Source organism: Triturus cristatus, chromosome 8 (assembly GCF_964204655.1).
Source record: "Triturus cristatus chromosome 8, aTriCri1.1, whole genome shotgun sequence".
NCBI lineage: Eukaryota > Metazoa > Chordata > Amphibia > Caudata > Salamandridae > Triturus > Triturus cristatus.
In genome coordinates, this window is record NC_140591.1 from 161,092,372 (window position 1) to 161,116,978 (window position 24,607).

At 42.9% G+C, this 24,607-nt stretch overlaps 1 protein-coding gene across 2 annotated transcripts in view; it reads left to right on the top strand.

The window, feature by feature from the left end:
• The window catches only part of TMPRSS2 (transmembrane serine protease 2), a 418,330-nt gene that overhangs the window by 323,804 nt on the left and 69,919 nt on the right, over positions 1-24,607 (top strand). For both annotated transcript variants that reach the window (XM_085621226.1, XM_085621227.1), the window contains 3 exons: positions 6,863-6,992; positions 10,269-10,376; positions 16,574-16,617. In XM_085621226.1, coding sequence (XP_085477352.1) covers positions 6,863-6,992; positions 10,269-10,376; positions 16,574-16,617 — 282 coding nt within the window. The remainder of the gene's footprint in view (positions 1-6,862; positions 6,993-10,268; positions 10,377-16,573; positions 16,618-24,607) is intronic.

The window sequence follows — 24,607 nt, forward strand, 5'->3', positions numbered from 1 at the left end:
CCACCCCTCTTCATTGGAATACTGTGATAAGATCAGCTGTGTGTCATCTGCATATGACACCGGTGACAGGCTAAAAGTTTCTACTATGTCTGCAAGAGGGCATAGGGTGTGGCTAAGGGCAGGGCACTGAGGGACTGCGAATTCAAGTTGATGTTTCCCTGAGGAAAGTTGTGGAGATACCAATTGGAAACAGTGTTCCTCCCCCCCAAAAAGTTAACCAACAAAGGGCCGTGCCACAAACCCCACAATCACTCAATCTATTTACCAAAACCTTTTGCGATACAGTGTCAAAAGCAGAGTTTAGATCCAACTTCCTGCATGGTGAGCCACAAAAAGTCACCATATAAACCTGTGCTTAACCCTGGGTAGCTTGGCACAAAGAGCAGTCAGGCTTAACTTAGAAGCAACGCGTAAAGTATTTATGCATCACACAAAAAGTAATTAAGTGAAAACACAAGACAAGGAATATCCCCAAATGAATTTAGAAAAATAGAGTACATTTTAATAAATTATTTGTCACCAAAATGACAAAAATCCAATTAGTAGAATCAGAGTTATGAATTCTAAAAGTTTTTAGTAAAAATGAACGCTTAAAAGTTCATAGCGCCAAACGCGGACATCTAGTCATGCAAGAGCATGTCAAAGTCGGAAGTTAAAGCTGACTACAATAGTGTACGGTTCGGATACAAGTAGTAGATTGGGCCAGTCAGCGATTATCTTCGGATTTAGCAACATTCTTGAAGAAAAGTGTTCTGAGAGAGTAAAGTTCAGCAGGGCAAGGCTATAGGAGGTGTCCAAAGAGGGAGCGGCAGCGCCAGATGGCCTTAGGTAGAAGCCACCATGAAGATATCCACGTTCGGAATTAAGTCTTCGAAATGGAAGTTAAAGCTCCAGTGGGACAAAGCAGACGGCAGTAGCAGAGAGAATTCCACAAGATCAGATACCTCTTTGGCGAAAGACAACTGAAATGGATTTGCTGCTGCGGAGAAGAACGTAGCGAGAGAAGCCACAAAGTCAAACGGACCGGAGATGCACCTCAGGCAGAAAGATGAGCAGGTTGCTCCCGGTTCCTCCTGGTTCTCAGAGCACTTTTTGACCAAATATTTTCTAAGTCCTCAGTTTTGGAAATTGGCCATCTGGGCAACTTTAGCATCGCAACCAAAGGTCTAGGACTGGTGGGACCTCCTGGAGGTTCAGGACTTGCTCAGGCTGGGTCCAGGTGCGGGTTCAAGATGGTGGGAGTCTTTTATGTCCCTGTGGCTCTGAACCGGAGACCAGCAAACTAGCCCTTGGAGTCACTTCATGCAACCCTGGGTGCAGGTGAAGATGCAGGGCTCAACAGCAGGACTGGCCTCTGAGGGTTCAAGACAGGCTCCAGGCAGTAAAGTAAAGCAGTCAGCAGTCTGGAAGAGTGCACAGCAGGTCACAGCAGAAGTCCTCTTCAGAGTCTTTCCACAGGTCCAGTAGTGAACTGAAGTGTGGATCTGAAGGTCTTATTTTATACCCTGGTGCCCTACTTCTGGAAGGTGAGAGAAGATTCTAGAAATTACTTTAAAGTGTGTGGAATTTCCTGACTTCCCTTCCCTGGCTCCAGGCTGGCTGCAGTGAAAATACAGGGCTGTTCGGCCCTTTGTGTGGCTATTCAGGTGTAAGTGGGGTTGTGCTCTACTTCGTCCCCAATACTGTGAGCTGATGGCCCATTGAGGCACAACTAATCCCTCTATTGTGTGACTGGGAGGAATTTGCAAAGTATAACTGACAACTACACTGCGTCATGTGACCCAAGACAGGCTGCAAGCACAAAGGGAAATGGGCAGTAAAATACCAACTCTCTAAAAGTGGCATTTTCAAAATTGTAAAAATCTGACTTTACCATTAAAGAGGATTTATCATTACAATTTCATAGATACCAAACATGATATATCTATGAGGAATTACAGTTTATTAAATGCAATAAGGAATCCCCAATGTTATCCTATGGGAGGGGTGCGCCTAACAGTAGTGAAAAACAAATGTAGGAGTTTTTCACTATCAGGACTTGTAAAACACCGAAAGAGCATATCCTATATTTTAAATACACTGCACCCACCCAGCTGGGCTACCTTGGGCCTACCTTAGGGGTGACGTATTTGTGATAAAAAGGGAGTTTACGGCTTGGCAAGGAGGTTTAAATGCCAAGTCAACATGGCAGTTTAAAACTGCATTCAGGCTGCAGTGGCAGGTCTGGGACATATTTTAGGGTGCTACTCCAGTGGGTGGCACGATAGGTGCTGCAGGCCCACTGGTAGCATTTCATTTACAGGCCCTGGGTTTATGGCATACCACTTTGCAAGAGACCTATAAGTATATTAAGTATGTCAATTAGGTATATGCCAAATATACCATGTTTACGGGAGGGAGCACAAGCACTTAAGCACTGGTTAGGAGTGGTAAAGTGCACAGAGTCCTAAGGCCAACAGAATGATTTTCAGCAAAAATTCGAGGTGCATAGGTAAAAGGTTTGGGGGAAGACCACCATAAAGGTGACAGGTCTAACAACCGTGGATTAGAGAGAAGAGCCAAAAAGTGACAGCACTCGAGTCTTATCCCAATAAAAACAGGCAAAGCATCTTACTGTCCCATCTCAGGTATGCGTCTTCCATGCTTCAGTCCTCTTTTTAAGGGATGTGGGGCTTGATAATGAGGTCATGTGATGGCCACTTAGACTGCGAACGAATCCAAAATATCCCTCAGAAAAGACACAGCCAGAATGGCTGCTCTACATGGAACTCCCTCTGGAACAAATTGTGGACTGGGGAGAAAAGCAACAAAGGGACTGCACACAGCAACAAGCATTAGTAACTACAATAGGTTTCGCCTATGCGAAATAATAATATTGTTGTTGTAAGTTTAATCTTGGTGAGCAGTTGTGCCATTTAAGTTACTGAAACTCTGTAAAAGTGTTATGACTTGTTTATTGAGAAAGACAATATATTGTGCAGTAACTGGTGGTAATGTCAAGCGGGTAGATTAGGTAAAAGGCAAAGGACAAAGAAAAAAAGTAGCAGGCACGAGCATGCTTAAAATGCGTGCTGACACAAGGAGATTAAATTAAATTCATTGGACAAAAAAAATGCAGCTGAAAAGCACGCAAATTATATGCGGTCCTAATGAAATATCTACCCCATCTGTGAAGGTGTTAACTAATATAGAGTGAAGGCGTTCAAACAGCGGATGAATAGAAGAATTATATATAGCCACAAATAAACTTTTACGAAGGCCATGACTTTAATGTACAATATACAGTAAATATATGCATTCAGTAACACGAGGAGATAAGGTGAAGGGCGGAGGATTTGCCTAAAATAAAATACAGCCCACAATGTTCTGCCAATAAAAATGTGAGCAACATGTATTAGTACGGTTGTGATTTAGGGGGTGGAAAGGGGTGTTGGAGAAGCTCCGAGAGGGTGAGCTAAAAGGTATCATAGCACTTTCAACACCTTAGTCTGTGAATCTAGAAAAGAGAATCGCTAGCAGAAGTTTACCGGCATCAAAAGTCACCATTTTTAAACAGTGAAGACAATGTACAGACTTTAGGATCTGAGAATAAACCATACTTATCGAAATGGCTAAGTGAAATTAAAATAAATGTTTCTCAGGAATAGTCTGTGGAATTTCTGAAAACAAATTTAAAGACCATAGATTATTCCACAGGATAGTTTTGGTGTGTAATTTGAAAGATTCTCACATTTCCACAAACTGCACAATTCCCATGCATTTAAAGAATTATCATCTGCTGAGTCCATCCAAAGAACTGGAAAAAAAGAAATCTGCAGAATAAAATCCATTCTTCTCGAACATGGGTTGATTTTCACACATGGATTCCCAGAAGCAGTATATTGAGGAACACTTGATTCTTTTTTCCAGGTCATAATTATTCCCCCAAAACGTACCCATATTGATTTACCAACATGGTCTACATTGTGGAGTAAGAAACATTGCTAAATTAATGATAATTCAATCCTCAACCTTCAGCGCAGTATGATGGTCGATTTTAGCAAGTTCTAAATGCTTCAAACTCCTTCCTAAAAAGGTCTCAAACACAAAATGTATGATGACTGCAGATTTAATGCTTTTGAACTCTGCCCATTTGCCAATGTAAAAAATATTGTTGCAGTTTCCATAAGGATAAAATTGTGCAGGACTCTTGTGAGACTTTCAAGCGAGTAAACCATGAACGGCGGGCAGTGGTGCAGCAAGAGATGCCACCGGCCCTTAAGTAAGAAATTAAAATGACCCGACTGTACCAAGGAACAGTAGTATAAAGAGCCATCATTGGATAACTGTGAGCTGCTCATGCATCTGGGCCCAGCTACCACTTGCTATGTCAAACATTGCTCCAGACCAGCTGCCTAGAATGCAAAAAGACATGTGCACACTGAGTCCCATCTTTAAACAGACTGGCTTCACATTGTACGAAAAACTTATATCAGAGTCAGCTATTTCAGGGTCAGAACGTCTGTGGCCTTAGTCAATTCGATAGCACAGTGGCTCATGCACCTGCTTAGGAGATCTGCCTGAAATGTAAAGGCTACAGGTTTAACTTCCTGCCGCCACTCAGCCATGCAGTCTTCAGTATATTGGTAACAGCGCTGAGCTAGATCATATTATTGAGCCTTGCCACACACTGGTAACTACAGTGAGTCGTGATGAGGATGCAATGTACAGCTTTGTGTTTTACATACAGTTAGGATATAGGATGCTGTAGAGAAACTGACGAACACAAATATCTGTTGCTTGTCTTGAACAAGTGATACAGGGATAGGGTCCTGGATATTACATTTTATGTCAAGCTGCTGTAACATATCTATACGTCTGAGGGCTAACACTGCAGGCATCCACTCCTCTTGGGACATGTCCAGCATCTTTAATTCACTGCCGTTTGAGTGCATTTTGCCCAGTGTGCTCGGGATGACACTTGAGAGCTGTGCTCGGAGCACACCAAGGGCCTGTTGAGCCAGGTGACCTGCTGCCGCAGATTAGACACACACTGCTGCAGTGTGCTCTGTTGGAAGAACCCCTTTTGAAATCCATTCAAGAAATAAATTCCCCATTATCTCTCACGGCCTCGTTGATTCTAAATGCCTGATCTTGGCTCCCAGTGTGTGTGAGAAGCAAACGGATTCACAGAGGCGACAGTGCTCGAGTCCTGACAGCGTGTATATTGAGACGCATCAGAGGAGGTGCATGGACATTTTCCTTCACTGTGGGCAGCTGAATAGGAGAGCATACAGGAACATGGGGCAACAAATCAACGTACCAGCAAGCAGCATCTTTTAATTTTCAAGGCAGGTGCACTCTCAGAACTGTGCTAAGGAAGCTGACTGTGCTTATAAGATGACATGCACATTGGTGTGACGCGTCACATTAAAGCTATGTATTTTGTTTCGTGTTGCTACAGCAAAAGTGGAAGACCCATTGTAGAGCGCCATTTTAGTTTGGGCAAAACATTGTTCCCAGTGAATACACAAAGGCGGCATAGGGGCATATATGCAGCAGCGCAACCAGTATGGATCTTGTTCAAAGGCATAACCTTCAAGCACAGACTCTACAAAGCTGCGTTTTAATTAAAAGGGAGAAACGGAGTCTGTTGTTTAGAGTAGCGCTGTACCAAACAACTGACGGCACTCACATGATTCCGAGGTGGATGCAAAGTGAAACAAGCAGCAGTGCGAACAAACAGGGGTGCTGACCGCTTGCTCATAAGAAAGACGTTAGATCAAAGTGGATGAACACGAGTACTTGGGCCATGAGACACTGATAACAGAAACACACATAGGAACAATAGGAAATAGTATGCTACAGCCAATAGAAACAGAAGAAAAGTAAGTGGCAAGCACAGGAACCAATAAAAAGTAGGATGTAAGCCCCTTTGAAGATTTATATTAAATGCAATAAATTTCACCGCTGTGAGGGCAAAACCTAAAAAGACACACAAGAATCAATTTAATTTAAAAAGCAAATGAAATCTCAAGTAAAATCTTATCCCATTGAAAAGAGGCTAAGCGTTTTACTGTCTCAACGCGTTATTTCATGCAACTGTCCCAATAAATGTACATTCACACCTTTATTACTAATGTGCAAAGATCAGATTTGAGTATATTAGTACAATGCAACAAACCTGACTGAGAAAAACACTCTTTACTGCCTCACAGACTTCATGAAATAATTATTTTAGACAGGGAAACAATTTGCAGCTAATATTCAGAGGTCTCTTCGACCCGGTTTTTCCTTACTGCAAAGTAACCCCATGCAGCATGGTTTTGGTTGAATATCTTTTGTTAAAATAAATAAACATGAGAAAATGCCATGACATGAACCATATATGAAGATATGCAAAATGTTGAATGCTAGTTATTACCATTGCTGAGTGAGGCCTATCTCCACACTCAATAATGGTAATATGTATCATAATATACTTTGTACATATGTTTGTGTGTGTATTTTGTTTATGACATTTTTGGGAAAAAATAAGGCTGGTGGGATAGCTAAGACTTTCTGTTGGTCTGACCTAAAAGTAATGGCATGTCTCTAACTAATCTATCCTATGATTGATAAAACAAAACAAAGAAATGCTTCATTCTAAAAGCTACTGTGGGGAAAAGGCCTGCTGGTACATTTACATGCCTTCAAAGGAACACAAGTGCTATCCCATGATGTTATCCCCTTTATATATTTACCTTTTGACTACAGTTTCCACCCTAATGTTTGAGTTTATTCTTTCATTTTATCAGAAGTACCATTCAACTTTAACCATAGTTTGGGGGAAACATATGGGTAGGGCAACACTCACTGATTAATTGTTTCGTTTGCATTGCAGTTAGATTGCATGGACCCTTCTTTTTACTTCAAGCCTACTCATCCAAGTCTGCAGGATGGAGGTCCGTGTGTGTGGATGACTGGAATGACAACTATGGGAAAACTGCATGCGGGGATATTGGATATAGCATGTAAGTATAATGATGTTAAGCACAAGACATTTAACAACTGTGATAAGAGATTAAATTTATGCATATTGTAAGAACAATAGTTTGACAGAGAAGAGGTGGTCTTTCCCTAATCTAAGTAAAATGTAAACCTGAAATTTAAACAATGACACGTCTGAAGAATCGATCTATATGTTTATTCTCATACATTGGGGGGCAAACACAAAGAAGGGAGACTTTAGAGTGTTCTGAACAGATACAGAGAAAGAAGAATATGGATCTCAACAATATAGGGTTTCAGGTGTGAAGCCGCATTGGAAATTTTGGTTCAACAAAACCTGGAGGACTCTCGGCTAAGTATAGCCTGCTCCTGATCAGCGTAAGGCTGACGACAACCTGAAGTTTCTGTCGCTGTATTTGCCAATATGGGATCAACAAGGACGTTAAAGGTGATACAGGTCATCTTTAACAGAATTCTGTATTGACCAGGAATCCAGTGTAATGTAAACAAAGGGGCAGGGGATAGTATGTAATCAAGGTTTCTTGCAGTAACCACCAAATGAGCTATATTTAATGTACCTTCATTTAATAGTTTCATATCTTACACCAATGCCACCAGTGGCAGTGCAACCTAATTTATGTTAATTGGACACATAGCCATTCACTCACTGGATTCCAAACAGCCATTTTATAATTCCAAACGTGCTGGGATCTTATGTCTTCTACTTAACACCCAATGTGTCTAAAACAATGATGTTTTCAAAGAAATTAAATATGCTCATACATTCTTTATTCTCACATAATGGTCATTGACCACCTTCTTGGGGTAACACCTTGAACATCATCCATCAATTTAAAGGACATGCACCAATGAACAGCCAATACATAGTTTTCCGTATGTGTGATCCATTTACACATACAACATTTAAAATAATTCTGCAGGGGCCCTGCATGTTCTTGATGAAAACCTTCACTGAACATTTTTACTTATCTGAGGACTGTGGTGTATTGATGAATCAATACCAATTTAATGGCATCCATATCTCATACAACCCACAAACCATGCCCTTCCACCCATCGTGTTTTACAAATGCATTGCAAATTGTCTCACCGTCGAGGGATACATGTATAAGTAGCAATTTGTGAAAAAATATTTGTAATAAGATATATTCATCATTAGAAGATAGTTATTATCTCATAGATCTTTCTTTTATTGCTTATGAAAATGGTCGCTTCGGTATTTAATTTTCTTTATAAAGGTCATGTGTAATGCCTATAATATTTTATCTCTCTGCAGAGATTTATCCCTGTGCAGGTTGAACTAATTCATGGGTATTCAGCAGCATTCTATGTAGCATCAAATGCAGTGAGATTTGTATCCTAAAATAAAGCACATACTGAGGTCTATTTGAGTCTTGATAAGAGCAGGACCTTTGAAAACACAGTGCACACCACCTTTGATCCCACAGCAACTGCAGAAACAAACCTCCATTTTCCCACCACCTCTATAGAGGTACTGCCAACCCCCTTCATATTGGAAAATGATGCTTCTGGCAGACACAATGGCCAGATAACATATGCCCACATCTGAACCAGGCACAATTGTTTGCTACTTTTGCCTCCTCATCAACCTTGACATTACTGCCACCTCATTTCAGACACAATCCGATCTGATCACCTGGACCAGAAAGCCACAGTCTGCTCAGGTGTAAATGTATTTTGTATTATATTTTAGGTATTTTTCAAATTTGATCCTGATCTTAGTGGTCAGATGAATGCTGTAAATAGCAAGAGGGAGGGGTAGTTACTAGAGGTCCCTGGAGTCAGACACAATATATTTTCTGTAGCAGACTGCTATACCATAAGTGTTTACTGTATGTCACTGCTGTTAGAAACGTAATTTTGCTTAAGCAGGTTGCAGTACCATGGGCTGTTACTAGAGGTCCCTGGAGTCAGATATCTGTCCTTGCTGTAATCAAACTGCAAAAGACACACAATTGATGGACGGAATGCAGAATAAATCCAAACATTCTCCCCCAGTCAAGAGATCTGGGTTATATCCATCATTCTTTTGCTCACCATGCCACCCCAGTTTAGACCTGGCCATATGCAAATCAGTCATGACCCTGTGCCTCATGGGAACAGTCCAGCCTGAACTGCCAAGGCAGGTCCTCCCTGGACCGGAAACAAGCATCCTAGGACCGGCTTCGGGGTTTCACCCCTCTTCAGCCAGGATAGCTTGATTCCAGTGGCACAGTGAGCCCGGGACCTACGTCTATGCATACCCGGCGCACTTAGGGAGAGAAAGCAAAAGACACACAATTGATGGACGGAATGAAGAACAAATCAAAACATTCTCCTCCAGTCAAGAGATCTGGATAAAATCCATCATTAATTTGCTCACCATGCCACCCCAGTTTAGACCTGGCCATAAGCAAATCAGTCTTGACCCTGTGCCTCATGGGAATAGTCCAGCCTAAACTGCCAAGCCAGGTCCTTCCTGGACCGGAAACAAGCATCCTAGGACCGGTTTCGGGGTTTCACCCCTCTTCAGCCAGGATAGCTTGATTCCAGTGGCATGGGGAGCACGGGACCAACGTCTCATCATACCCGTCCCACTCGGGTTGATAAATGCAAAGGGAGGGGAATTGCACCTCATAAGCAGCTTCTAGGAAGGAGAAGCTCTTATAATAGTGTATGGCTGAAAAGTCATCTGAAGAACAGGAATAGGGCCTAATATCCCACAGAGAGTCCAAACACAGAGTTATTTAGAGTTTCAATCATTGAATGCAAGCATCACCAGACACATGTAGTAAGGCTGTTCAGTCTGTTTCTTTGCTACAACTTTAGCTAGTTGTCTAAACCACTATTCTGGATTGCATTATCAGATCACTGAATACTAGCCCAAAGTCATAAATATATGATTTTAGACTTCTTCAGACCTTGCTCATGAGATCCATTATAATTTTAAAATTGTTTATTCCGTTATGTACACAAGCACAACATCATGCCTGGATTTTGTTATTGAACTTAAACCCGATAGTGGATAGAGGAGTTGGCAAGAACTTGGAAACAGGCACAGATCCTAATTGAGCAGATATGTGTGGAATGAGCTTTTACCATGAGTATGTAGCAGTCAGAGATTGACCCCTCTCAATGTGTTACAATAGGTAGATTTAGGAGTGTCTAATAATTATGGAATAGCAAAAGACTAGGGCCTCAACAGACTCCAAAAAAGAATAACAAAAAAATACTATATTGACATCCACCACAATTACTTTTTTTGTTTTTGTGTTACAGAAGTACCTATTATACTAGTGGGCAACTTGCTTCTGGAGGTTCCTCTGAGTTCATGAGGTTGAACAAGAGCAGCGGCAATACAGAGTTGTACAGAAATTTGTACAACAGGTACAGTATTTCACTCTTTCCTTTTTTATTTGCCCATTTAAAGGTTTGTTTTTGCAATTTTCAGGGGTACAATTCAATCAATTATTTAAAACAAATGCCACACAACTAATAGAGGTACTTCTAAAAAGAGAACAGAAGGACATGAGAAAGATGGAAGAAAGAGGAAAACCCTACAAACCACAGTCACTGTAAGATCCATTTGCCTGCTTCTAGGACATCAATAGGTAGAACTGCTAAATTAGACAGAAATTGCTGGGCCTTCTAATGTGTCAATTAAAATAACATCTTTATTATTATCATCCATAACAGGCCATAAGGATTACCAATACAATTAAAAACGCAATTGTGGAAAATGGCCTTCTCCGAAGGGTCACCAAATTTTTTGGCTTCCTCCTCCTCCTCTTTTGAAGAATTCTTTCAGTTTGCCTTAGGACTCTGAGCACTTTACCACTGCTAACCAGTGGTAAATGTTGCATGTGCTCTCTCCCCTAAAGCATGGTAACATTGGTGTATATATGATTGGCATATTTAGTTCACTTATACGTCCCTTGTAAAGTGGTATACCATATACCCAGGGCCTGTAATCTAAATGCTACTAGTAGTTTTTCACTACTGTGAGGCCTACTTATTTAATAGGCTAGCATTGGGAATTCCTTAAAACCCTTCTAAGCTGTAATTCATGATAAGAAAGGAGTAGATGCATCATATTTCATAGGAATGGTAATGATAAATTCTGTTTAGTGGTAAATTCGATTTAACATTACTATTTTAGAAATGGCACTTTTAGAAAGTAGACATTTCTCTGCTCTTAACGTTGATCTATGTGCCTGCAGCCTGTCTCCAATACACATCTGGGCTGTGTACCACAGACACAGGAAGGGGGGTGTGACAGAGGACTCATCTGCATTAATCTACATTCTGATAGCCTTCTTGGGGAGGAAGGGGAGAGGGAGTTCACACTAACATCTGAATAGGCTGTATCCTGTCCCCACATAAAGGACGGATTACCCCCACATATAGCATGGCAGACAGTGCTGGGATGAATGGGGACCTGTGCACTTCAAGGAGCTGCTTTGAAGTAACACCCCCACCCCCACTTCAGAGGCACATATGGGTATAAGTATTGGGGCTCTGACCCTACCAAATCAGTAAACTACTGGACCTGAAGAACTCTGCCAGGAGTAAGGACTGCTATGCTACAAGGATTGCCACTCTGCTTGACTGACAGTTATAGGGAACTACTTCACTGCTGTGCTAACCTGCCTTGGCTGATCTCTGTCCTTCTGAGGACAAGGACTGCACCCATTTCACTTGAACCCAGAGTGACTCCAAGGACTTGCTGACTGTTTTCTGAAGCCTCAGTGTCATTAAAGACTTGCTACAATTCTGCTGGTGTTTCTGGAATCTGCCATCTGTGAGTCATACCTTTGCCTCAGGTGCCCCCTCCAGTCCTTTCCCTCAGGAGTGGGTTCTTGCACCATTTCCTACATAGACATTGACACAGCGGTGACTTGGTGTCGATCAAAATCGACGCATCACCTTTATCGCCGAAGAAGCAGGCACTCAACAATATCGATTCTACAGCCGGTGTGGCTCGATACAGACAGCATGACTTGACATCGATGCAGTGCATGCATTGCAAAGGGGAGCGACACCGAAGCTTCCATCCATGGCGTTGATCAGCACCGATGCTTGCCTGCATTCATGGATCAATGACGAGGCCGCACGTCCATGACTCATCGAGTCTTTAGCGTCAACGCTCTTCTCCATCCAAGGTACTTTGTTAGCAGGACTTGAGGACTTGTCTGGGTCCTGTAGCTAGCCTTCCCTCCAGCGCGGTCAGTCTGAACTTTGGATCTACCCCGGTCTAGCATGACCTCAGGTAACCTTTTAGCGCTATTCACTTCTAAGCTCTACTTTTCATTTATTCTTTAAAAATTCATAACTCCTGTTCTACCTATTGGACTTTTGGCATTTTGGTCTTGTTGCACTCAGATAAATATTCTCTATATTTTCTAAAATTGTGTGGAGTCTCTTTGTGGGGTTGTCATTGTGTTACTGTGTGTGTGTTTTACACAAATACTTTACACATTGCCTCTTTAGATAAGCCTGCCTACTCTGTGCCAAGCTACCAGAGGGTGAGCACAGGTTATCTTTTAGTGTGTATCTAGCTTACCCTGACTAAACAAGTGGTTCCTGCTGAGACAGGGTGCATACCTCTGCCAACCAGAAACGCCATTTGTACCAACAATAATTCTAAATTAAATATACAAATAGCTCTTAAGATCACATAAAATAAAAATACAAACATTCTATTGAGTTCAATAATTTTAGAAGTAATGATTGTGAATGACCATATGACGAGATTGTGATTTCATAAATGTTCCTATCAAGAATCTTCAACTGAACATAAGCAAACCTATATACTGGCCTTTGGTGCACTAAGTGCGTAGTACGGGTGAAGAATGGTTTTTATAAGCTGTTGAATTTGCTGATGGGTTATTACGATATCAGTGTAGAAGAAAATGTGCTTAGTTCGAAGCTATTTAGTACTTGAGAGCAGTTTCAGAAGCCATAATGATAGAGTGGATATTGCACATATGCATTCACCCTGCCCTCAAGAATTAGGCCCCCTAGTGACTGCCACACAAATGCTCCACCTATCTTAGCATTTAAAGACAACAGGAGAATGTGCATTCACAGAGATGGCACCTTTAAAAGTCACAGTAAAAGTGCAAATGTGTTTGTGCTTACCCAATGTTTCCCCAGTGTCTGTTGCGTTTTGTCAGTATATTAGAAAATGCTGGTTTCGGACTATTAGATATCTTAGGAATCATTCAGATAGCAAGTACATCAGTGCCTTTATGTACACATGTTATCTTTCAGTGAACGCTGTTTTCATGGGCCCAGAATCTTGATTTCCAGGCTGTGTAGATATACGATGAAGCAGTCAAAAATACATTTTTATCGTCCAATCTCTGCTTCGTTTCACTTACTAATGTAGTTGATAAAGAGTGGATGTAGGTAATGTTTTTGCATATTTAGTGTATGGTAGCACATCAGGAGACCTCCCAAGTAATACAGGCACAGGTCTGTTCCCTCGTCAGGGTATTTTTACCATTTCTTAGTTACAAATGCCACTAGCAATGTGGCCAGCCAGAATCGTAGATACAGAGATCTCTTTTCTGCTGGGAAGATTTTATCTAGGAAAGTTTGGAAGCCGCAGTCTTGTGTGAATGACATGTAGTGTTTTAGCAGGGGACCTGCTCGATGTATCTTCACTAGATTAATATGTTCCCAGTATGCCTACTTACCTAGATCAAGGCTGGCGTTTGTAATGTGATGTTATGTTATTGGCATGGCTGCCCCAGCAATGGGGCGTCCCAGCGCTAATCCCAAGGCAGACAGGGAAACAGGGGACTGCAGAACGAGGTGAGGAAGTTAATTCGGAAAGGTTTTTATAGCCTTCCGGAAGGACACATGATCTTGGATATTGCTGATGTTGGCAGGGAGGGCGTTCCAGAATCTGGGAGCAAGGGCACGAAAGGAGCGCTCTACAGCCTGGGCTTTCCTGACACGAGGAACGCACGCCAAGTGTTGGCCAGAGCAGCGCAACTGGCGGTTGGGTATGTAGGGCATCAGGAGATTGGCTAGGATATCGGGGCCTTGGGCACAGAACAGAACCTGATAGAGCTAGAGGTCTTTTAAGCCAATATCAAGAAGGACATTTGATATATGGGCAAACCATAGTATTGTGTGATAGTTTTGGATCTGTAAGAAGCAAGCTCCCCATTGAACCAAATGTGTATCCAATACTTTATTGTAGCCTAAGCTCTGCTCTCAGAATGTCTATCCGCGTTTCATGGCCCAAGTGCAATTGCTGTCTTAGAAAGTTGCTGTCAGAGCTTTAAGTAGATGGCATTTTTCTATACCCCCAGATCTCAGAGCCATAAGTGCTTCCCGCCATCGCTTTCATTTGTACACCAGTATAGCTGATTCCACTGAATGTTTTCCACATGATTTGGTGAATCTCTGCACCGCTCAAGCTTGATGGGCCAGAGTGATGTTACTCTTGGATAACTGCAGGCCCCACAAGAAATTGCCATCCAGGCGGATTCCCACAAAGTCAAAGGTGCATACATGATCCAAAGGCTTGTTATAGACTCTGAAGCTCGCTCGCAAATGTTTTTTTGGTTTGGAGTCATGTTCTTAGTTTTCCCAGTATTGATAGTTATGCTTCTTGCAGCACAGAATGACTCGAAACCTGCCAGTAAGCGGTGCACTGATAGCCCTATTCTGGCCATTAGCACTGCGTCATCTGTTAAGAGTAGTATTGGAATAGATTCCTTGCTCATTTTGGGCATATCAAGGCTGATTTCATAATGCCGTTTATGTAGCAGTTGAAGAGAGTTGGCGCTAGTACGCAGCCTTGCTTGATGCCTCGCTGTATTGAAATTTCTGCTATATACTCACCTTTGGTGCTATAATTCACCTGAGTAGTGTTACCAGAATGTAGTGAGATTAATAGCTTTAATAGCTTTTCCAGGATTCCCAGCTCCTCTAAGATTTACCATAGTGTGGACGATCAATGATATTGAAGGCGGTTTGGAAATCGATGAATATCAAATATAGTGGTGACTTTTTGAGGGATATGTATTTAGAGCAGATAAGGTTCAATCTGATAACTTGATCCACTGTACTCTGGCTTCTCCTGAAGCCTGCTTGAAATGGAGAGATTAAGTCTTTTTCTTCCAGACAATGGTCCAAGTGAGATAGTAACAGATTCCCAAAAGTTTTCCCCATCCCATTGAGCTGTGAAACGGGTCGATAATTTCCCACAAAATCCCTGTGGCCTTTTTTAATATTGGCAAGATTATTTCCTTCCCCATGAAGATGGGATCTCCTCAAGAAATATAATGAAAAATATATTTATATAGCGCAACTAATACCCAAGGGTGTCCAGGCACTGATTCAAGGAGAGAACCGCAGAAGCTAACCCAAGAGATCAGAGATTAAAAAGCCAAGTTTGTAATACTTTTCTAAAAGCCAGCAATTGGGTTTCCTTTTTTAGTTCTAGCTGGAGAAAGTTTCAGAGTCTGGTGGTTCCCATCAGAAAACCTCTGCCACCTCATCCAGCTTTTTTAAATTTGGGGACAAGGTTGTGAGCTGAGGTAGACCTCCGCGTCCGAGTAGGAAAGTACTATTGAAAATTACGTTTAAAAATGATCGGACCTGCACTGTGTACAGCCTTGAAAGCATTGCAAAGAGCCTTAAAGTCAATGAGTTTCTTCACTGGAAGCCAGTGAAGTTGTCTGAGAGCAAAAGGGGCAGACTGTGCTTGGGCATACCCAACAAGAAGCGAGCTGCAGCATTTTGCATGATCTAAAATTTAGTGAGACATTTTTTCCTGATATTAACAAAAAGACCAGCACAATAGTCAGCCATGGACACCACCAGGGCTGTGGGGACCAGTTTTTGAAGATTGTGAGGGATGAATGGAAGAACTTTTCTGAGAAGTTTTAAAGTGTAAAACGAGGGTGAGGTAATAGTGTTGCATGAACCCTGAAAGTGAGCTTGGATTCGAAGGTTACTCCCAAATTCTTAACCTTACTTACTGAGTAGGGAGAGAACCGAACTCCTGGGGCCAGTAGGAAGGCGACTAGAAAGACAGAGTGTTCCCAAAAAGAATGACCTCAGTTTTATTGGAATTAAGCTTTAAACAATTAGAAGCCATCCAATGCCCGACTTGAAGTAGACAGTTGTGGAACCGTGTAGCCGTATTGGAAGGGTTCCTTGCCACAGATAGTATAATTTGTGTATCAATTAGACTAGTAGCTGGTAGCTAAATTAGAGCTATGTTAGTATATTCCCTCTGCTGAAGACATGTGAGCGTAACCAAAGGGATCACAGGTTTGTATCCCTAATGGATTACTTATGTTCCTTATGGTTCCAAAGTTCCCTGAATATGAGTAAACTGGCCCAACTGTTTTAACCCATATTACAAGATCTATGAAATAAAAGATATAGGGCTTGGGTGGTTTGATGGACAGACGGACAGACAGATAATGAGCCACCTGACCCTTGGGGGAAATATCTATCAGAATAATAACTAAAGAAAATACATTTTTAGATATATTAATTTAAATATTCTTTTTGAGACTTATTGAACTTTAATTTCTTTAAAATTTGTTTTACAGTAACTCGTGCCCCTCCAATAATGTGGTTTCCCTGCGCTGCATAAGTAAGTATTTTATTGACAGACGCAGTGAATGAATGAACAATGCTGGTCATTTTAAAAAGGGAAACCTGTCCATTAAGCACCAATTTCACTGTTACTTAATGTATTGGCCGCTGATTGCGACAAAAGACATAAAATATGAAACAAAGTAAAGAAGTCATGTTTTCTATATAGGTACTGATATTTAGATAGTTGAAGCCTATTATGTTTCTGGTTTTCACGTTTTATAGCACTGTGAGATTAATTGATTTGCCCAGATTCACACTATTTGTGGACCCGTTCTGTAACGAAGATTGGAACTTAAGTACTGACACTTTTGTTTTTTAAGTTTGTAGATATTCAAGAGGCATGTTCTGTCATTTGCATTGCAGATGAACACTCTTTGTACATAAAGAAACTTTGCATCATAGGACCCTAATACTGGAAAAGTGGTAGAACCAGTCAAAACTAGGGAAAAGTCAGGAAGAAAAGCCTGACAGGCAGCATGTAACGTCAACTATGAAAATGATGCTCTGTCACTTTGAGGAGCCGGCGGCCTCGAAGATCCCAGCCTGCCCTGTACCGGAAGTTCCCACAGAAGCTCAAGTATATTTTATGGCTTGTGGAGAAAGATCTCAGAACATAATCTGGGCTGGGTTGTTACCATTTTCTGAGTGGAATTTTCCAAATATTTCAATTATATTTGACATTGTTTAATGTTTTGTCTTTGGCCACTAATTCCTCTATTTTTTTCCAAGCTTAAAGAAATGTTTCAGTAATGTTTCCAAAATACCTCCACTATTTGTGAAGTGTCCCTCCTGTGGGAGGAAAACAATTCCCACAACTTGTTAGTGGGCTGTCTCTCCCCCTCACATTCCTCAAAGGATTGTGAATTTTGCAGCACGTTGATCAAAAGAGCCCTCAAGTACAAGGAAGTATTTAGTTTGAGTGGCAAGTAAGAAGATCTCAAAGCAGCAGAGAAGGGCTGCCAGAAAAGGTACCTCTTTCACTACTCCTAAAACGCTCTCAATAGTGAATCATTACCTTTGACCTTAAATCAAAAAGGGTACGGATAAGCATGTTATTTAAAGAGGTCCTACTTCTATGCTCGTCCAGATACTAGTTTAAAGTATATCACAGGAAGTGTTCCTCTATCAAGCCGATGCACTGGTGAGTGTTACCTGGCTGGATACTAACTCGCAGGGAGATCTGAATTTCAGATCGTGATGCCCTCACACACCTGTGACCATACACCAATTTCTACTTATGTCTCTCAACCATCTTGTTCATTCTAAATTCCCCACCTATTTTTTGGGGCACACGTTTATCCCTTCAGTCTAGTCTTCCGTCTTCTAATTGTCGCAAAACTGCTTTTCCCTCAGTAATAAACCATGGTACAAAAAAACAGAAATGCAACTCTTCTAACTTTGCTAATCCTTCTTGCTTTGTTTTTCTACTGTAGTTTGTCACTGTTCTCATTGGATTTAGTGGCTTTAATCTTGCCTGGTTCACTTGCTACCTTTCTTTGCAGTGCAGTTGTTTTTCTGAGTCAGATAATATTCTCCATCACCCTTTTTGCACTTCACTTTGGTGTATCTACAATTAGCCCCTTGTCCCCTTTTGTGTTAAGTTTATTTCACCATCTTTACTTCTACCTTTTTCTATTTATCTAGTTAGGTTAAGAAATAATATATTTTTAAAAATAAATTGTGCTAGGACCTTTTCATACCAAGGAGCGACTCTAATTGTTATAGTAGCACAGGCCATATGGATGACGTTTTATTCTGAAGCACAGGGGTTCTGTGTTGCAACACTGTGGCCCACCCCTCAGAGTCCTGTCCAACCTCTGGTACCATACTTGACACCAAATGTAGAATACAATGTGCCACTCTTAAAAATAAGACCCAGACAGAATTAAAAATGTCACACTAAAAACAGAACGCACTCCTGTATAGGACTAATATTGCTGCTATTTATTGATGTGTAAATAAGTAATTTTTATTTGCATAGGTAATTAAAACTGTTGCAATACCCAAAAACATCAAATTTAAACAGTTTTCCATAAAAAGGTCTCATAGTAGACATTTGAAAAAAAAATCTAATTCATATCAGAGGAACAGATTCTCCAAATCAAGTTATAATCAGTTTTCTAGGTTGAAGGTACTTAATTCCAGTCCATTTACTCCCGTCACTACTGCTTCAATAAAAGTGCATAAACTACTTTAGACTGTAGTAAAGTGCATTACTGTCAACATTCTCCTGTATAGGGAAACAATCCCTTGAAGCTGCTGCAGGAGGAGTTTAAAGACAATAATTAACTGACTTATGGCCTCTAATATCACAATTAACTTTCTTGTGACATGAAATGTATTGCATTCAAAGGTGACTTTATTCATCAAACTAGCACACCACCTTCTGCCTTCAAAAATATGTAAGTGACACATACAAGGTTACCATCCAATAAATATACAACTCTATTATATATAACCACCACCTATTTATACGTGGCAAAGCCTCATATCTAAAATAGAAACATTTCAAAGACCAAATACTCATTGATAAGCAACCAAACTAAAATGTTTCCCTCCAACAAACTGATGTAGCGTTTAAAAGTTTGAGAATTGTAGGGGTGCGTCATATTCACTGTTAGTCGGCACCCGTATATAACCAAATGTGTACTCAGGGATTTCGTGTGCAATGTATTACAACTGTATAACCTATATCGATTTTAAGTAGAAGTGCTAGCTATGTACAAGCACATGGTAAACGTATTAGAGAAATGTATAGTGTTTAGCTACGGGAAATGCAATGTGGTGTTAGAAATGTGTACCCCAGACTTCGTGTCTGTAGTTTGTTTAGCTTGACCACACATGAAAGAAAGACGTAAATGTCAATACTGTGATTGAAACCTGCTTGTGTAACCGAAGTAGTGGCCAGAATTCGCATATATCGTTGAGGCGAAAGGCCTGGTATTTTCTTATGTTAGCCAAGGGCAATAGGCCAAAAGGGATTTATTCCAGTAGAGGTTTTAGGCTGTAGTAAATTGCAACTTAAAAGATGTGAAGAATGTCTGCTTTGCATGATCTCACCCCAGGTGCAAGGACAGTTGCTCGTTAGTAGAGAAGCTCTTTGTTCGTAATTTGAATTATGTAGAGAAAGCCAGACATGGGAGTGTATTGGAATGTGCCAATCGTAACTCCTAGTGCGGATGGCGTCTGGGACTCAAGGCCAAGCGATGGACGATGGAACTGGACAGCGCTCTGTGGAAAAGTACTGAAAGACGACCCCGGAAGGAGAGGAGGCGCAAAGGGCGTGTTCGGAGACTTGGGGTACTGTATTAGGGACAGCGCCCCGAGGGTGGAGGCAGAGCAGAGCGGGGCAGCCCAAAGCAGAGGACGGCTAGGCGAAGGGTAGAGGGGGCAACTTAGACCAAGCTCTCGAAGTGAAGACTTCTTAGGAAGTTTCACTCTGACACCTTTTATTCAATGAGGGTCTCAAGGGATTGCTAAGTAGGGATGTCATCTAGTGCAGAGTAGGGACAGAGATGGTATGGTTCAGTGTCCCTAGTATCGACATTTGCTTGGTGGTGTTCTACCTCATGCTTTTAGAGATTGTACTCTTAGTTATTTTTAGCCGTATGCGGATTCTTCGTAGAGTAGCATTTGTGTTAGTGCCTATGTACTTGTTGTGCCTCGTATTGAGGACTTTGTATCTGCAAATCTTCATGCTGATAATAAAAACCCGAGAGCCAAGAGATTAAGTCTCGAGTCCTTGATTATGGCAAATTGCGGACAGTAATTGTGATAACAGTGATTTTCCCTCCATGCTATTAGGCAAGTAAAAAGTTCCATCTGACCAGAGTGGGTTCCAGTAGATAATTGCGAGATACTAAAATAGGCCGGAGCAGTTGGTAGCAAACGAGGATGGTTCCTTACTGATAGCGAGGGAAGATTAGATAAGGATAAGTGACCCTTGAGGCCCAAGAGACGATAAGTGATGCTGAATCATCAGATGGCGAGCAGCAGACGGCGGCAGATGAGCATCGACGGCGAGTAGCAGCGCGACAGAAAGCAGCAGTTCCAGGAGTGAGTATGAACATAATGAGTGGTTGTAGATTGCGGTGTTGATTTGTTGTATGATGTCTTGCGGAGTTGTTGTGTATGTCGTGTGATTGTGAGATCAGGCTGTGAGCGCGCGCAGCCCGGGAATTGTGGTGTAGAAGACACCTGAGATAGATTTTGTTGACCACCCAAAGGAGATCGTGAGGTACCATCGATCACCTGGACCGAGATAGGGGGAGCGAATGCGTGTGTGTATGGCAACTTAACGCTGGTCGTGGGTTGTGGTGAGCAGATCGGAGTGTTAGTAACCTATCAGAGGCGTTTTTGTCTGGCCGGACGGGGGCAGACGGGCGCCAATCGAGGTCAACAAGGTCGAGAGACTGTGGACGGACAGTCAGAGGCTGTGGACGGACAGCCAGAGAGATAACTTAATTGGTTATTTCAGTGTACGAATGGGACGTGAGTAAGCGTGAAACGAGTTTGGGGAAGGGAACTGCTGCGAACGAAGGAAGGTGACGTCAGAGAGTGTCGCGCTGTGATAGGCCGGTTGGTGTGAGTCGCGCTGTTATTGGAGGATTCGAGAACAAGAAGTAAATAGAGCGCGAGATCGAATTTGCTCATCATGAAGTGTCTTAGGGCTTTGCGAGAGTTGTGTAGAGGTGATAGGCATGTGGTTGTCCGCGGGGGAGAAGAAGCTCCTCCCGAGGATACACCGGCACATTACATGGCACAGAATGTGGGGTTACATACTATCGTTTGGATCGAGAATTGGCACAAGGTTACACAAGGTGAAGGGGAATTAGCTTTCCCGAGGTACGGCTCATTTAGATTAGCGGTGCTGTACCAACTGAAGACGGTGATGGGGTCCTTAAAACCCTTGCCAAGACCAGCACAGTTTGAAGCATTACATGCGTGGATCCGAGCAGCGCATGATAAGGAAAAGGGAAGAAGTCAGGAGAGGATGAGGAAGTCGATTAGGGCGTTTCAGGATGCCAGATGGGACGCAGCGGAGAAAAGATGGAGAGTGCAGACAATTGAGGAAGCGAAACTGTATCCCGCGATAATGGAGGAGACAGGGATAAGGAATGGGAAAGCACAGAAAGAGGATAGTGATTCTGATGATGATATATTGCAAAGATTGCTAGACGAGAGACCACCCCCTTATAACCCGGATGAGGCAGATGATAGGTGGAGCGAGAGAGAGGAAACTAGAAGGGTAACGATCCAGCCCGAGACCCGAGTGGAAGGGTTGGTCTCGTTTGAAACGGCGAGTTCACAGGGTCAGTCGGGGACCAGCCGAAGGATTGAAGGAGAGATGAGGTTACCGGATGCATTGAGGGTACCGGTCACCATTGGACCGATTGTGTCTATATACAGCCCGGAATCAGAGGCGAGAGAGAGGTCTGAACGAGAGGCAGAGAGAACTAGGCGAGAAAGTGGGGAAAGTGAGTTGGAAGGGGCAACGGCCCGACCTCCAAGCCCTGTGCAGTGGAGTACACCATTAGCAGCGGTGTCGGACACATCTAGGGGCGAAGAGGACGAGAGACCGGTGAGGCCGAGGACTCTGATGGAGTCGAGACCAGATTTAGGATCATGGGTACCGCCAAAGAAGCAAATGAGCTGGAATATGGGCCGAGCGGGGACAACCCCAGTTGCCTTTACGAGCCACTCTGCTCCCATAGAACTACCAGAGGAAAGGAGAGAGCAGGAATCGGAATGCGAGTATGATGAGGGACGTGGAGCAAGTTGTCAGGTGTTGAAAGGAGCCTTGAAGGCAGGAATGATAGATGTAGTAAGACTTAAAGCAGAGGCGGATGAAATAATATATGGGAATCTACCTCTGGAGAGAGTATTGACCTATACTCCCGATGAATTGCTTTTTGTGGCAAAGGATGTGACTCGTAAAGCACGAGTGGCACATGAGAAACTGGCGGGTTTGGCTAGAGAATATGGGGTGGATCTATCCAAGACTAGAGCATTGCAAGGGAGCCATAGGATGCATTGTACCGAGCGGGAATTGGAAGAGAAAAGGGTTGTTGGTCTAAGGTCACATACCAAGGAATTGATTGTAGCTATGAGAATATGGCTGATGCTCGACAAATGGCAAGAGAAATGGGCTAGGAAAAGGAATTCTAGGGGAGCGAAAGGAGGGAGCTCTGAAGGAGATTTGCAGGAGGTAAAGATCCTTCCTTTGAGAGAGGTGGCGAATGGAGGATATGTGCATGTACCATGGAGTAGGGGGGATTTGGCATCATTTACGAATGATTTTCCCAGGCTCAGGGAGAAGCCTGCAGAGTGGTACAAGCAAGTTGAGCGTTTCGTTAAGATTTCGAAGGTGTTGTGGATAGATCTGAACACCTTATTCGATATCGTAGTTCCGGGAGATCTGTGGAACGCATGTAAAATTGCTGTTGATTGGCCGGACTATGAGCCTGATAGGAACATAGTTACTAATGGTCCGTCGCCCGTGGTAATGAGGCTGTACGATAAGGTAATTACCTGGTTGAAGTCGAAGGTTTCACCCCAAGATATCGATTGGGTGAAGATAGACAGGACAGTGCAGGAGCCCAAGGAGACAGTACATGAATTTTATGAGAGACTTTTGAAAGCTTTTAAGCAGTACAGTGGGTTAGATGAGCTGGAAACAAAGGACATGGGACAGTTTGTGTCTAAGTTCGTGCTGGGTTTGAAGCCCGAGGTCAGTCTTATGATACAGCAGCATTTGATCTGTTGGCAGAATAAGCCCGTAGACGAGATCTTGCGGTACGCCAGGTACTGCACGGATGAGATTGAGTCAAAGCACAAGAAGATGAAGGATAACTTATTGCTCATTCAGATGCAAGCGGCTCAGGGACCGCCGAATGGGGGTCCAGTGGGGCGAAGACAGGGAAATTATCAGACAGGGAATCAGAATATGCAGGGTCAGGGAAGGCCGAGACCCGTAGACCCTAGGACAGGAATAGATGTAGCGATCTTGAAGAAGACGACTGCTTGTCACCAGTGTCACCAGGTGGGACACTGGAGGCGCGAGTGTCCCTTGAACCCCTATAATCAGCCGCAGATGGAGGGAGGAATGGGTCAGGTCCCTGGGGCGGAACAGGTACAGACGGTGACTGTACCGAGAACGATGCAAGGGGGGACAGGCGTCTCGCAGGTGCAGGTTCCCCAGCCACCCAGGATGCAGAACATACAGCAGGGAGCTCGGACTTATTTGCAGATGCCCATGTTCGAAGTGGAAGAGGAGAGGGATGCAGATTTGCTGGCGCAGTTAAGTTTGGGTCAGGACGATGATTGCCTGCTCAGGGCCATACTAGAGGTAGATCAGAAGGGACCCTTTGTGGAAGCCGAACTCGATGGACGCCCTATTACCTTCTTGGTAGATACGGGGGCTACCAGGTCAACCATAAGATCAGCAGTAGTTCCGGGGGTAGCCCTCTCGGGAGAAAGTATACAAGTGGTTGGAGTGGCGAACAAGAGACTAGTTAGCCCCTTGACGGAACCGATTCCCGTCAGGATAGGAAACTTTAGGGATCGACATCAGTTCGTGGTGTGCGATTCTAGTCCTGTTTGTCTGTTGGGAAGAGATTTATTGTGTAAGCTCAATTGCACAATTTACTGTACCCCGAGGGGAGTAGAGGTACAGACCAGAGATGACGACGCGACCTTTAAGGTTGCAAATCAGCAGGGGTGCGTGGAAGTGTACCCGGCTCTGACAGTGGAGGAGCTTCCACAGGACTTGAGGGAGTCAGTTGCGACCGATGTGTGGGATCTAAGCGGAGAGGAGATCGGCTTAGTCAGGGGAGTGGAACCAGTGAAGATACAGGTTAAGCCAAACGCGGAATTCCCGAGAACCCCTCAGTATAAACTGTCGCCTGAGACGATTGCTGGGATCAAACCTGTGATTGAGTCTATGATTAGGCAGGGAATACTGGTGGAGATCATGGGTAGTCCAT